A 14,874-nucleotide genomic window follows, 5' to 3' on the forward strand; every position below is an offset into this window, starting at 1 on the left:
AACAGGAGTTATTAACATACAAATCTTCATTTGAATAAGTTTTAACATCTAAAAATATAAATTTAAACTAAGATTTTTTTTTTTTTAAATACAGCTCTTATTTTAGTAAAGAAAAAAGTCCAATCAATACTACATGGATTTATTATTTAATTAATAAGGTAACATATGTTGTTTGTCTCTCTGTGTTAACCCTGCGATGAGGTGGCGACTTGTCCGCCTACTGCCCAAATGCAGCTGGGATAGGCTCCAGCACCCCTGTGACCCAGAAGGGGGACAAGCGGTAGAAAATGGATGATGGATGAAAAATAAACTTAAACTAAGAAATTGTATTTAAATAGATAATAAATATTAACTATTTAAAACAGCTCTTTTTTTAATAATTAAAATATAAGAAAAAAAAAATTGAAATAATTTACAGTAATACAAATTCATATTTTTGATAAATTATTATAAAATACATCCAATTTTTAAAATGAATGTACAGTCAATAGTATATGTATTTATTATTTAATCAATGAGGTAAAAAATCTAAATAAAAATAACAATTAATTAAAAATACATTTTAATAAATTTTTATTTTAAAATACAGCTCCTTTTGTGAGTAAAATATCCTAATTTAAAAATATAAAATAACATTTGTAGTAAATGTATTTATTATTTATAAATTAATAATTAATAAGCTAAGACCAAAAAAAAATAAATCTATAAATATAATGTAACTTTGTAATAAATATGTTTTATTTATTTAAATATGCCATTTTAAAAAGGAATGTTTAATCAATATTATATGTATGCATTTCCTATTCAATAATTAATTTTTGTTTTTGAAGATTTTGTGTATTATTTTTATTTAATTTACAGTACCAGTGAAAACCTTGGACACATTTTTCACTGAATGGCAAAAGAAACTGTTTACAAACTTTTGTCTGATACTGTATGACTATAATGTATGTCTTTATGTATGTATGTAGTGTGTATGTATGTCTGTATATCTTTATGTATGTATGTATGTAGTGTGTATGTATGAATCTCAACCAAAGCCTCTTTGATACTTCAATAATAAGTTGAATTGGATATTGACCCAGTCTGTTGGCGGGGTTCCTCTTGAACAAAGCCCTGAGCAGAGACTGAGCCTCGGCACTGAGAAACTGAGGCATTCCCAGACGAGCCCTAGGGGAGAAAAGGACAAGAACAATCTGTCAATCATCCGTCACATGGGGAAATGTTCGGCAAACGTTTTGCGTATTCACTAACTTAAGAATCATGCTCATCGTTTCTTTGCGGTCCTTGCCTTGAAAGGGCAGCGATCCAGTCAGCATTTCAAACTAGCACAGAGAACATACGACAGAAATTATAGCGCATTAATATTGCACTATATGACTACTTCCTTACCATCAGTACTCCAAACGACCACCAGTCTGCGCTGTGGGTGTGTCCTTGTCTGTTGACCACCTCAGGGGCCATGTACTCCACAGTACCACAGAAGGAGTAGGCCTTCTCCTGGTGGTCGATGGCTTCTTTGCACAAACCAAAATCTTCAAAAAGTACAGTTAATTATTATTATTTTTGTACTATGTTTCTACATATTTTCACAACATTACGTTACTGACCTGTAAGTTTGATGTGACCTTCCTCATCTAGGAGAATACTGCAAGACAATTGTAGGAAATGTTAGCAGAATTTTAGCCTACAAATGGCTCATTGATACCCCGCCTCTCGCCCAAAGACAGCTGGGATAGGCTCCAGCTTACCTGTGACGCTAATGGAATAAGCGCTATAAGAAATAAATGAACCAATGTTGCAAAAATGAAGTCGAATTGAAATCAAAGGATGTAGAAATGACATTTCTTCTTCCTTTACTAAAATATCCATTATTTAACATATTAATTACTACTGCAATTAAACAGATTGTAAAGAATTAGAAAAATAATATAACATTAATATAAAATCCTTGGACAACAGCCCTGACACAGAAAATCTGAATGGAAAAATGTACGTTTAGTATTTAGAGATAAAACAGACATATTCAATAAGTTATATCTAGAAGATGTCTGTAATGCAATCAGTAATAAAGATGACATTATATAATATGTATATAATAAGAATACGGTAAGTGCATCATCTCTACTTAAATGATGAAATAATGAGTATGATATGCTGTACAATTGTGATGAGTATTAAAGTATGTATGCATGGGAGTTATTTTTTAATTGTAGTTTCCCCTTTATTTATTTTTCCTCTTTACTTAATTAAAAAAATATATAACATTCACTGTAAATTTGAGGAAGACAAAAAAGGATATAATTTGTAAAACCATTGCAACAAAGTAATAAAAAATTTAAATACATTTAATTAATAACTGATCATTTTTTTGTATTCCAGAAACATGCTTGACAGTATATTTCATATATATTATATGCTTGACTATTTTACACATTTTATATTCATATTACTATGAAGTTCATGTACACATACTAGTTTAAAATAAAGTTTTTTTATTGACAAATATGATTAAAAAACAATTCTAAAAAAAAAGATGATTTAATTTGATGTATTACTACTTTAAAATTATGAAAAATACTTAATTTTCCAGAATGCTTTACTTTATCCAAGTACAGAAAAGTCGTTCCTCGCCACGTCGCACTTCGAGGTTTGATCGCACATTTTGTGGTTTTACAACAAAAAATCATAAGGCATTTTCTACATATTTTTGGCCTATATCAGGTATTTTATGAGCATAAAAAATATTTAAATGAACTAAAAATATCAATACAGTAGTAGTATAGGTCACTCAAGGAGACCAAACGAATCAGAGCATGCTGTTCAGTATCGTGGTCACTGATTGACTCAGTCGCAGGCAGCATTACTATATTGGATTAAAAGAGTGTAAAGGTGACTAAAGGGTCTTATTTCATGCCGAGAGGGCTCTCATAATGTTAAAAAATATTTGGAAGGTCGAAAACAGTTTAAAAAAATTTTTTAATTATGAAAATATTCAATTTATAATGAATAATTTCTACTTTGCGTAAATTAATTCCACCACAATCAGGCTCAGATTCAATTGACAGCAATAAACAAAGGATTACTGTATTCAAAATGGTATGTTGATAAAGTGTATTTAGGCATTTTCAGTAATTATTCGTAGTAAATGCTAAGTCTTTAATTAAACTAAAAAAACAACATCTGCACATGTTATAAAGGGCAAATAAACTCTATGCGGCTGTTTGGCACATGAATATGACGACCACTCACTTCAGTAGCTTAGCATTACTGTGGTTGTCGTACTTTGCAGGTGTTTGCCTGTTCTATTTCGGTGGACAGAATGACCTTGTGGATACAATTTTACTTGGTCTCTGCTAGACTTCGATCCAGCGATGAGTGAACATGTCCTTTGTAATAGTTTTATTTTTGTTAAGCAGCATCGCGGCCGAGTCCATTCAACAGCCCATAGAGATAATTGCTGATATAACATCACTTCGACTGCCAACATTGTGAGAGATCTATGACCAAATTTCTACAACGACTGTACTATTTAAGTTTATATTATAGCCCAACCTTTCCCCCAAGATATAATGTCTAACAACATGAGTTTTTTTTAATAGTTTTCACCCATTTATTGTGTTTTGTTTACTTTTTTAATTAATGCCAAAGCGGCATAGCAGTTTTAAATTGGCTTTACTGCGATAAGAGATAATAAACACTTTTCTTTCCTCTTGGACCTAACATATCCTTTTCCATTTTTATATAAACTTTGGACATTAACTGAAATACAAACACATGACTATTGAACATATTAGATTCAACTGAATTGTGGTTGTTAATGGAGTATTTCAGTTTATTGTTTACTTGTTATTATTTATAGGAAAAACAAATATGTACATAACTTGTAATATTTATATATCATTTACTAACATATTATAATTACAGCATAAGAAACCTTTTTACGACTTTCTAAATTTTTTTTTTTAACTTTTATGAGTGCCCTGTAGACATGAAATAACACTATAAGACAAAATATCCAACAAAAGTAAATATGTGAATCCATTACGAAGCACATGATCACACGAAATCCAGTCAAATATGCATTACGTGTATTTTTGAAAATCTACTAATACACGCTTACTTTTCAGGCTTCAAGTCTCTGTAAATGATGCCAAAGCTGTGCAGGTGGTCCAGACCCAGTGCCAGCTCTGCAAGATAAAACTTCACATCCTCCTCTGTGAACATCACCTAGAAAAACGGTAAGAAAAAGACACGCACGTCTCATGAGGAGTGGCGAAGAAACACAAAAGGTGTGGCGATGTCGTCCAATCACTGACCTCTTTAGACAGCCTGGTGAAGAGATCTCCGCCTCTGAGGAAGTCCAGGATCAGGTAGAGTTTCCCTTCAGTCTGGAAAGCTGCAATTACACACGTCAATTATAAATCTGACGTCATGTCAGAGGCTAGCCGTTGACTGACCGTAGTGCAGCTTGACAATAAACGGGTGGTTGACGTCAGCCAGGATGTTTCTCTCCATCTTGGTCCTCACACGATCCCTCACTGAAACAAAGAAGCACAAAGCACCATGCAGGAGAAATTAAATAAAGATGCACAGTAAACAGTCATCATTCCTATTGATGAAAGAAAACAACTCACAAAATGATGGTAGAGAACTACCAGCATTTCTTATGGTATTTACTGCCCCTTGTGGTGAGAATGAACACACTGCAGTGTCCTCAAGTGGGAAACCGTTCTATTTGTATAATAATCCTGCTACCAAATTGACCTAAAGTCAGATCATTTGTTTTAAATGCAATAAATAAACATTTTGGAAAATTTGGTGGCGACGTCTGTCATGACAGGACACGCGAAAAAGAAGCCTTGTTCAAAAACAAACAGACAAAAGGAAGTCAGCCATACTGGTTTGGACCACTGGTCATACCAGGGGTCATACTTTCACTCCGACCAAATGAGCCCAAACATTATGGAGGGTCAAATAGGACAAAATTAAATAAGTAAATACATCCTTAAAATACTTATTTAAATGTGTCATTATTTTTGAATTGTAATTAAATACATAAATGTGTGATTAAATGGGGCACTAATTGATTATATGTACAAGCGCATTCAATTATGAAATCATTTGATTAATTATTCAATACGTTATTAATTATTCCAATACATAGTATATATTATAATTATTCATTATTTCATGATATAATTATTCCATTGTATTTATTATTTTTACTTTTTAAATTTCATTTTGTTTTAATTACTGATCTCAATATTTCCTGTTTTAAATAACCATTTCATGATTTCGTTATTTTGCAATTGAATTAATCACTTAATCAGGAATTCTTTAACGAACCTGTGTATGAGTGCTTCAACTATTTTTTTTTCAGCACAAATCACACATGCTTTTATCATTTTGTAGTTTGGAATGTTATAAAAGGTTTGATCAAGTGATACTACTCAAACATTACTCTATTTATCATGAACCGTCTGGAATGGACTTATGCTGTCTTTAAGTTGAGGTGGAGTGGTCATTGTTTTTGTTTTTTTTTGCTGACAATTTGTTAAAAGTTAAGCTAATGACACAATATGCTGAACGATGCGGACACGTTTCTTACTGGGTCCTTATTGACAAGCTTCTGCCTCGAATACTTTGTATGTGTAAGGAATATGCAAGTATAATTATTTGATACTTGTATATATTGACACATGTGTTTTATTGTTCAATTAAGGACAATTACATATGTCTAGCTCAGGGGTCAGCAACCTGCGGCTCTAGAGCCGCACGCGGCTCTTTAGCGCCGCCCTAGTGGCTCTCTGGAGCTTTTTCAAAAATGTATGAAAAATGGAAAAAGATGAGGGGGGAAAAAATATTTTTTGTTTTAATATGGTTTCTGTAGGAGGACAAACATGACACAAGCCTCCCTAATTGTTATAAAGCACACTGTTTATATTAAACATGCTTCACTGATTCGAGTATTTGGCGAGCGCCGTTTTGTCCTACTAAATTTGGCGGTCCTTGAACTCACCGTAGTTTGTTTACATGAATAACTTTCTACCACTTTCTAGTACGTGTTTTATGCCACTTCTTTTTCTGTCTCATTTTGTCCACCAAACTGTTAACGTTGTGCGTGAAGGCACAAAGGTGAGTTTTGTTGATGTTATTGACTTGTGTGGAGTGCTAATCAGACATATTTGGTCACTGCATTAATGCTAGCTAATCGATGCTAACAGCTATTTAGGCTAGCTATATGTACATATTGCATCATTATGCCTCATTTGTAGGTATATTTGAGGTCATTTAGTTTCCTTTAAGTCCTCTTAATTCAATTTATATCTCATGACACACTATCTGTATGTAATATGGCTTTTAATTTTTTGCGGCTCCAGACAGTTGTTTTTGTATTTTTGGTCCAATATGGCTCTTTCAACATTTTGGGTTGCCGACCCCTGGTCTAGCTTGTATTGTGTTATTAGCCTATAGCCTACCTAGTTTACATGTTGCAAATGACTTGACTAAAAGAGAAGAAAAGACCAACCTTTTGTGTTTATTGGAGGACATTTAGATGTTAACTGGCTTTTCAGGATTGCTTGTATAGGAGGTTTTAGATGCAAGCTGATACCTATTTTTTTGCTGATATCAGACCAATATCAATATCATATCAGGACATCCCTGCCTCTTAATATCTTTCGCATTAAAAAAAAAAAAAAGATACTGGTCACATACTGCAGCTATAAATATTGTGGTGATACAAGGTCAGCTATCTCACACATGCCCCACCTTCATCAGCCAATTCACTCTACTGTACCTTTAAGTGTGGCCTTCTTTAGGACCTTCATGGCGTAGAGCTGGTTGTCATCAGGAGGAGTCACCTTGCGCACCAGGAACACCTGCAAAAAGCGCCACGTTTCAAAACACCCGCTGGTACCAGAAAACACTGCATGATGTGTCCCACCTTCCCAAAGGACCCTTGACCCAACACTTTGAGAAGCTCAAAGTGAGAAGCGTCCGCTTTTTCCGAACCCTCTTTGACCACGTGGGTGATGTTGATCTCCTTGATCTCACCATCATCCTTCGATAAAACAAAAACACTGATGAGAATATGAGTCACAACGTTAAAAAAGGAAGTTCCTGTTTTTTACTTTGAGGAAACTTCATGTGCTTGAAGGCAGCGTGTGCAGTGGGTGGAGAACTTGTGATAACATCAGCATCAGTTTGTCCTGACACTGCATCTCATCAACATCCAGACCCCAAAAAAAAAAGGTTGAATATACTCAACAGTTTCCAGCCAGGAGAAATTTCATTTTAAATTCATAGAGACTGACTGGATTAAGTACCGTATTTTTCGGACTATAAGTCGCAGTTTTTTTTCATAGTTTGGCCGGGGGTGCGACTTATACTCAGGAGCGACTTATGTGTGAAATTATTAACACATTACCGTAAAATATCAAATAATATTACTTAGCTCATTCACGTAAGAGACTAGACGTATAAGATTTCATGGGATTTAGCGATTAGGAGTGACAGATTGTTTGGTAAACGTAGAGCATGTTCTATATGTTATAGTTATTTGAATGATTCTTACCATAATATGTTACGTTAACATACCAGGCACGTTCTCAGTTGGTTATTTATGCGTCATATAACGTACACTTGGCAGCACGGTGGAAGAGGGGTTAGTGCGTCTGCCTCACAATACAAAGGTCCTGAGTAGTTGTGAGTTCAATTCCGGCCTCGGGATCTTTCTGTGTGGAGTTTGCATGTTCTCCCCGTGACTGCGTGGGTTCCCTCCGGGTACTCCGGCTTCCTCCCACCTCCAAAGACATGCACCTGGGGATAGGTTGATTGGCAACACTAAATTGGCCCTAGAGTGTGAATGTGAGTGTGAATGTTGTCTGTCTATCTGTGTTGGCCCTGCGATGAGGTGGCGACTTGTCCAGGGTGTACCCCGCCTTCCGCCCGATTGTAGCTGAGATAGGCTCTAGCGTCCCCCGCGACCCCGAAGGGAATAAGCGGTAGAAAATGGATGGAAGGATGGATAACGTACATGCGCAGAGGCAATTTTTTATTTATTTATTTTTTTGTAATTTTTTTTTATAAACCTTTATTTATAAACTGCAACATGTACAAACAGCTGTGAAACAATAATCAAAATAAGTATGGTCCCAGTATGCTGGTTTTTTTCAATAAAATACTGGAAAGGATAGAAATGTAGTTTGTCTCTTTTATCCGATTATTAATCGATTAATCGAAGTAATAATCGACAGAATAATCCATTATAAAATTAATCGTTAGTTGCAGCCCTAATTTATTTTAAATTGCCTTTCAAATGTCTATTCTTGGTGTTGGGTTTTATCAAATAAATTTCCCCCCAAAAATGCGACTTATACTCCAGTGCGACTTATATATGTTTTTTTCCTTCTTTATTATGCATTTCCGGCCAGTGCGACTTATACTCCGGAGCGATTTATACTCCGAAAAATACGGTAGTTTAGAAACGCAAATATAGCATGATAGCACCCCACTCAATACATGAGAAAATAAACAATAAATTACTGCTTATTCAACCATCAGGAAGGACATTTTTTGCTGAGATCATAATAACAAAACAAAAAAATAATCGCACAAAATGTGAGATACCAAGAATATGTTTATTACCGTAAATGCCCACTTTAATTTAAGCTTTTTCTCATAGTATTTGAGACCTCACCACATCGCAGAGTTTTTTGTATATTTAAACCATTTTTTTTCAAAACATATTATACAATCTTTAAACATTTTTAAAAAGCGTCTTAAGCTAAATTTATTGCGATGTTATGCTTAGTACATTTAGCACACACTTTATGTCCTGCTCAGTGGCCTTGTGGTTAGAGTGTCCGCCCTGAGATCGGTAGGTTGTGAGTTCAAACCCCGGCCGAGTCATACCAAAGACTATAAAAATGGGACCCATTACCTCCCTGCTTGGCACTCAGCATCAAGGGTTGGAATTGGGGGTTAAATCACCAAAATGATTCCCGGGCACGGCCACCGCTGCTGCTCACTGCTCCCCTCACCTCCCAGGGGGTGATCAAGGGGGATGGGTCAAATGCAGAAGGTAATTTCACCACACCTAGTGTGTGTGTGACAATCATTGGTACTTTAACTTTATAACTTTTATGCCCCAAAAGGGACACGCGGTAGAAAATGGATGGATGGATGGTTGACGAATTCACATTAGTCGCATAATTTTGGTCTTGACCTCTGTATGTATGGTGAGATTATCGCAGATCTTCAAGATGCAACCTTTTATTGAAATTTGCATAATAGGATATTGAGACTGGTTTGGTGGATTTAAAGATTCCTTTTTTATTTATAAATGAAATTGTAAATGGGTATTTGGTGGGTAGATTTGAAATGTATTGTATTGTACTGTATTTTGTATATATATGATGATGTATATTTTAACTGTGGGTCCCTGTCCATAAGATGTGTGCTTCTAGGGATTACCTTTTTGCAGAACGGACTCTGATATTAACAAAATACACAATAACGTAATACAAAATTATGTCTTACTGTTAAAAAAAAAAATAAAAAAAAAAAATAAATGTTTTGGTCGGGGGTGCGACATTTTCAAGCTAAAATGGCTAAATAAACTAAAAACATCAATACTACAGTAGTACTGACCAAGGGAGGACCCCAAACAACTCAGAGTGCGCTGTTCAGTATCGTTGCCACTGATTGGCTCAGCCCAGAGGCAGCATTACTATATTGGAATAAAAGAGTGTAAAGATGACTAAAGCGTGTTATTTCATGTGTAGAGGGCTCTCAATGTTAAAAAAAAACAAACATATTTAGAAGGTAGCGTTTTAAGCGGCTAATAAGGTTTGATGTGTTAAAGCTCAATGGTTTTTTTTCTCTCCTCGTGGAATGTTTGCAGAACATTTGGTGTGAATAGCATGTGAAAAGTCTTCCTCTGAAACAGTGAAGAAGTCCCACTCTATCGACGCCATGTTTGTTTGCACTGAGCTCATGGGAGTTTACAACAGCAAGGAGGAGAAAAGAAGAGTGCTTGATTTTCTCACCCTAACCCAGGGGTGCGGTGTCAAACTTCTTTTTATTGAGGGCCACATTGCAATTATGGCTGCCCTTAGAGGGCTACGTAGAATGACGTGGCAGGCCACAATAAATGATGTGGCGTATACTACATTAAATTATGTGTAAGACCACGTTGAATGATGTGGAAGACCACTATAAAGTACGTGGCAGACCATGTTGAATAACTTGGTGGGCCACAAAAACCCTAACCCACCCAAAGCCCAATATGGGTAATCTTGCCTCATTGGAGAATTTTACTTTTTTTATTTTACTTTTTATTTTTTTAAATCAGAGCTTTTTTTAATGTTTTCTAATTTATCATTTTGACACCATAATGATATCGGCCTGGTGATTATCCGCTCTATATTATATCAGGCACACCTAAGAAAAATATACCATATTATGTCTTTGATATCATTTGTTTTATTTCTCTCGTTAAATTACAAAACGTAACAAAATGGATGGACATAAAAAACTAATAATTTTCACATGTTATGCTTATGATAATAATAATAGAACAATTCTAATAAGATTTACATTTTCTACATTGATAACCCTTATCATAAAATCATGACTATTATTGCAACACCACAACTTCTATCCAATTATCCATTTTTTACCGCTTGTCCCTTTCGGGAGTCGTGGGGGGTGCTGGAGCCTATCCCAGCTGCATTCGGGCGGAAGGCGGGGTACACCCTGGACAAGTCACCACCTCATGACAGGGCCAACACAGATAGACAGACAAGTTTTTTGATACTAAGACTTTAATCTTGTAATATTTCTACTGAGATCTTGTAAAAAAAAAGAAGATATTAGCGATGCACGATATATTTCCAAGCCGATACAATAAGTGGGTTGCAATCACGTGACCTCGAGGCACATCTGGGTTTCAGGGTATGGTCCACAAATTAAGCATTATACCGTGAAAGACAAAGTTGGACTTATTCGTTCATCGCTAAATAACGTATTTGATTGACATAACGAGTGCCGTGCTGCTGTGGTCGTGACGCTAATGAGGAAAAAAAGGATATGTTTGTTTGCAGTTGATTTCCTGCTGCAAATATTAGTCTCGGCTACAATTCTTGTCTGCAGTTATTTTTATGGTGTCAAGTTCATATTTTGTCCCTGTTGTTCAGCAATGTTTGCTAGCGATATCAAGATTCAGTACATGCTGTTGACCCGACGAGATTTATTAATCTAGTTTATTAATACTATTAAGGACATTTTCTTGATGCTAACAAATATCACCATCCGTGTCGAATAAAGCACTTGGCTTCCTGCACAACAACTAAGCATTTAGTTTCTGTTATGAAGATCGACAACAAAAATACGATGGACTGGACCAACAATCACAATATTTATTACTAGTACTTAACATGACTTTAGTTCAGGGGTCACCAACGCGGTGCCCGCGGGCACCAGGTCGCCCGTAAGGACCAGATGAGTCGCCCGCGGGCCTGTTCTAAAAAAAAAAAAAAAAAAAAAAAAAAAAAAAATTTTTTTTTTTTTTTTTTTTTAAAACTAATGCGATTTATTGTCATTTCTTTGTTTAGTTCTGCTATCAAGCACTACTAATATAGTAGAGAATAAACTCAATTGCATCACAGAAAGTTTCTCAAACAAATCAAATGTTCAAACAAACATTTTACAAAGTGATCGCTGCAGACACGAGCATGGTCTGATTGTATTCCACAAGATGATGAAAGGGATATTTTTAAGAGCAATTTCCTTCAAAGCACTTTTGTGTTTTCCTGACTTTATTACCTTTATGAACCACTTCTTTCAGGACGCTATGAGAGCTTTTTCCTATCTTTCTATTTGAATGATTGGAACACTCAAGAACCCAACATCTGTACGCCATTTTCTGCTCAAACTTTACACTCACTCTCACTTGTTTTGAAGCTACGCTCTCGCTGCTTGACCATTGTGTGAATTAAGCCGCCAAGAAGAAAAACGGATGTGAAGTCATTGCAACCCTCCTACACAGATAACTTCCTTCTTATCAAGCCAATAAAAATAACATAACTTGTTTAAATATATTTTTTTCACTTTAGATTTAACTGTAATTTGTGCACACCTTTTTTGCGGCTGGCTTTGGGGCATCTTCTTTAGCCGCACAGGTGTCTTTATAGGCTTTCAAAACACTGCGATGCTGCGGTTTCAGGTGGCTGATAAGGTTTGAGGTGTTGAAACACTTAACAATAAACGCCATGTTTGTTTACACGGAGCTCAAGGGAAGTTTACGACGGCAAGGCAGGGGAAAAACTCTTGCTTCATTGGAGCATTTTTTTCTTTCAAATTTGAGCTAACAATGTTATCGGACTAGTCCTCATATCGGCCTCACAATTATCGTATTTTCCGGATTATAAGCCGCTACTTTTTTCCCCACGCTTTGAATCCTGTGGCTTACTTAGACTTCCTTTTTATTGTCATTCAAATTTGAACTTTACAGTACAGATAAGAACGAAATTTCGTTACATTAGCTCATGGTAGCAATAAGGTGCATATATAAATAAATAAATAGGGTACTGTACAGATAAATATATTGCACTTTTCCATATGCATCCACGTTTATGGATGTATGTTATATTGTCTTTTTTATTCCAGCGAGTTAATCCATTTTGGGGGGAGTTGAGGGGATAATTATGATGCGTTCAAGAGTCTTAAAAATTAATTATTAATTAATTTAATTATTATATAATTAAAAATCTTACAAAATGATGCGGCAAATTTATGGATTTTTCTTCGCTAATGCCATAATGTTTTGTATTCAACAAATAGTTTTTATAGAACACCAACAGAGACACTAAAATGGTGTGTTATTGTTTGTGCTTTGGTGCCATCTTTTGGACGAGTTTGCTCACTGCAGGTGCTGTACGTTGAAAATGTACTTCCTGTTTCGTTCCTTGAACCGGAAGTATTCGACCAGAGCGTTTCTGCTGGAAAGGATTCTTCATTCATCACTCCAAGCAACGTTTCTAAGTTGTATAATATAATTAAAACAATCCGTACTTACTAAACTGTTCATATGTGATGTCCGAGCTATCATAATGTAATCAAGCTAGCGTTGTTAGCATTGGCGAATGTGCTAAAACATTTACAAGTGCCCGTGTTAGTATTATTAACTTACAATGGCATTCTGTTTGTATTGTTTCCGTTTCGTAAATTCACCAAAACGTCACCGTGAAGTTGTTGAGTCTGTTTAGCTGATTGGAGAGGTAGCTTCAGCAGCTATTGGGTCTATGGTATCAGGCGCCTTTTGGAAATAATTTAAGATATGTAAATAAACATTTACAAAATATTTTGTATCAGTATATACAGTATCTGCGACTTATAGTCCTGTGCGACTAATATATGAAAAAGTATTTTTTTCTTCTAAAATTCGGTGGCTGCGGCTTAAATACTGGTGCGCTCTATAGCCCGGAAAATACGGTACCTGTCTGATATTTACCGTGCACACCTAAATGGGTTATAATTGTATAGCGCTTTTCTACCTTCAAGGTACTTAAAGCGCTTTGACACTATTTCCACATTCACCCATTCACACCTACATTCACACACTGATAGCGGGAGTTTCGCCATGCAAGGCCCTAACCACGACCCATCAGGAGCAAGGGTGAAGTGTCTTGCTCAAGAACACGACGGACGTGACGAGGTTGGTAGAAGGTGGGGATCGAACCAGGAACCCTCAGGTTACTGGCACGGCCACTCTCCCAACCCGCGCCACGCCGTCCACCTAAAAAACATAAATCGTTTATCACAGGCCTGGGCAATTATTTTGACTCGGGGGCCACATTTAGAGAAAAAAATGTGTCTGGGGGCCGGTATATCTATTTTTAGGAACACTAATACAAAACCTCACAATAATGTCTGATTGAATGCTAAACACATTATGACATACCGCCTTAAAAAACATAATGGAATTGTACATTTTTCTATGAACGATAAAACACTGAATATTGACACAATTTGAACGTCACACCCCCTTTCGATCGACATATTTTACAATCAAGTGAACAAACAGTGAAATATGAACGCGAAGGGTACACAATAAACCCACCTACAATCTGATATATCTGATACATCACTAAGCTTTAGAACTTTGTTGCGAAAATCTCCTTCCGCGTCTGTGGAAACTCTTCCCGCCCACACTGTTTGGTGCCTCGTCTGAGCTGCTGTGACCTCGATTACCATAGTAACTAATTAGATGACCATAGTAACTAATTAATTACCATAGTAACAAGTACTGTATATCATCCATAAGCGCAGATTCCAACCATTGAAATACTTAGTATAGTTCAAGACTTACGGTCATTAGAAAACATCACTGCACATCATTATGGCAGGTACACTTTCCATCTTAAACATCTAAAAAAATTATTTGGGAATGTCCGGCGGGCCAGATTGAAAAGCTTAACGGGCCGCATGTGGCCCCCGGGCCTTAATTTGCCCAGATTTGGTTTAGCATATCCTGACTTTTATCTCATTACAATCTGACCTTTTTCTTCTTAAGATTGTCAAAGAGCAAGACACGTGTGATTGACAACAGGAAGTGGCTTCAACTCACAAAAATAGGTCAACTTAACAATATAAGATCTTTTAAAGCAGCCATTTGTGTTTTTACCGTCCAGTGGTTTCTCAGTGCAGGCAAAGTGTCCGCAGCCCCCGCCAAGCTTTTGGTCTTTTTGGACAGGTAGAAGGCCAGAAAGTGACTCAGTTTAAACTTTTTCTTGTCTTTCTCCATCCCAACACAATCACCGTATCGCCATAGCGATGGCCATCTGCCCGCAAAGGTCTTCATAAACC

The 14,874-nt window shown here is 36.1% G+C and overlaps 1 protein-coding gene across 4 annotated transcripts in view; it reads right to left on the reverse strand.

The window, feature by feature from the left end:
• The window catches only part of rps6ka1 (ribosomal protein S6 kinase a, polypeptide 1), a 138,192-nt gene that overhangs the window by 18,295 nt on the left and 105,023 nt on the right, over nt 1–14,874 (reverse strand). For all 4 annotated transcript variants that reach the window (XM_062041502.1, XM_062041501.1, XM_062041503.1 and 1 more), the window contains 9 exons: nt 6,950–7,066; nt 6,803–6,884; nt 4,461–4,541; nt 4,320–4,399; nt 4,124–4,230; nt 1,611–1,648; nt 1,393–1,535; nt 1,255–1,325; nt 1,082–1,170 (listed from right to left, as the gene is read on the reverse strand). In XM_062041502.1, coding sequence (XP_061897486.1) covers nt 1,082–1,170; nt 1,255–1,325; nt 1,393–1,535; nt 1,611–1,648; nt 4,124–4,230; nt 4,320–4,399; nt 4,461–4,541; nt 6,803–6,884; nt 6,950–7,066 — 808 coding nt within the window. The remainder of the gene's footprint in view (nt 1–1,081; nt 1,171–1,254; nt 1,326–1,392; nt 1,536–1,610; nt 1,649–4,123; nt 4,231–4,319; nt 4,400–4,460; nt 4,542–6,802; nt 6,885–6,949; nt 7,067–14,874) is intronic.

The sequence above is a fragment of the Entelurus aequoreus genome, linkage group LG03 (genome assembly GCF_033978785.1).
Source record: "Entelurus aequoreus isolate RoL-2023_Sb linkage group LG03, RoL_Eaeq_v1.1, whole genome shotgun sequence".
NCBI classification, from domain to species: domain Eukaryota; kingdom Metazoa; phylum Chordata; class Actinopteri; order Syngnathiformes; family Syngnathidae; genus Entelurus; species Entelurus aequoreus.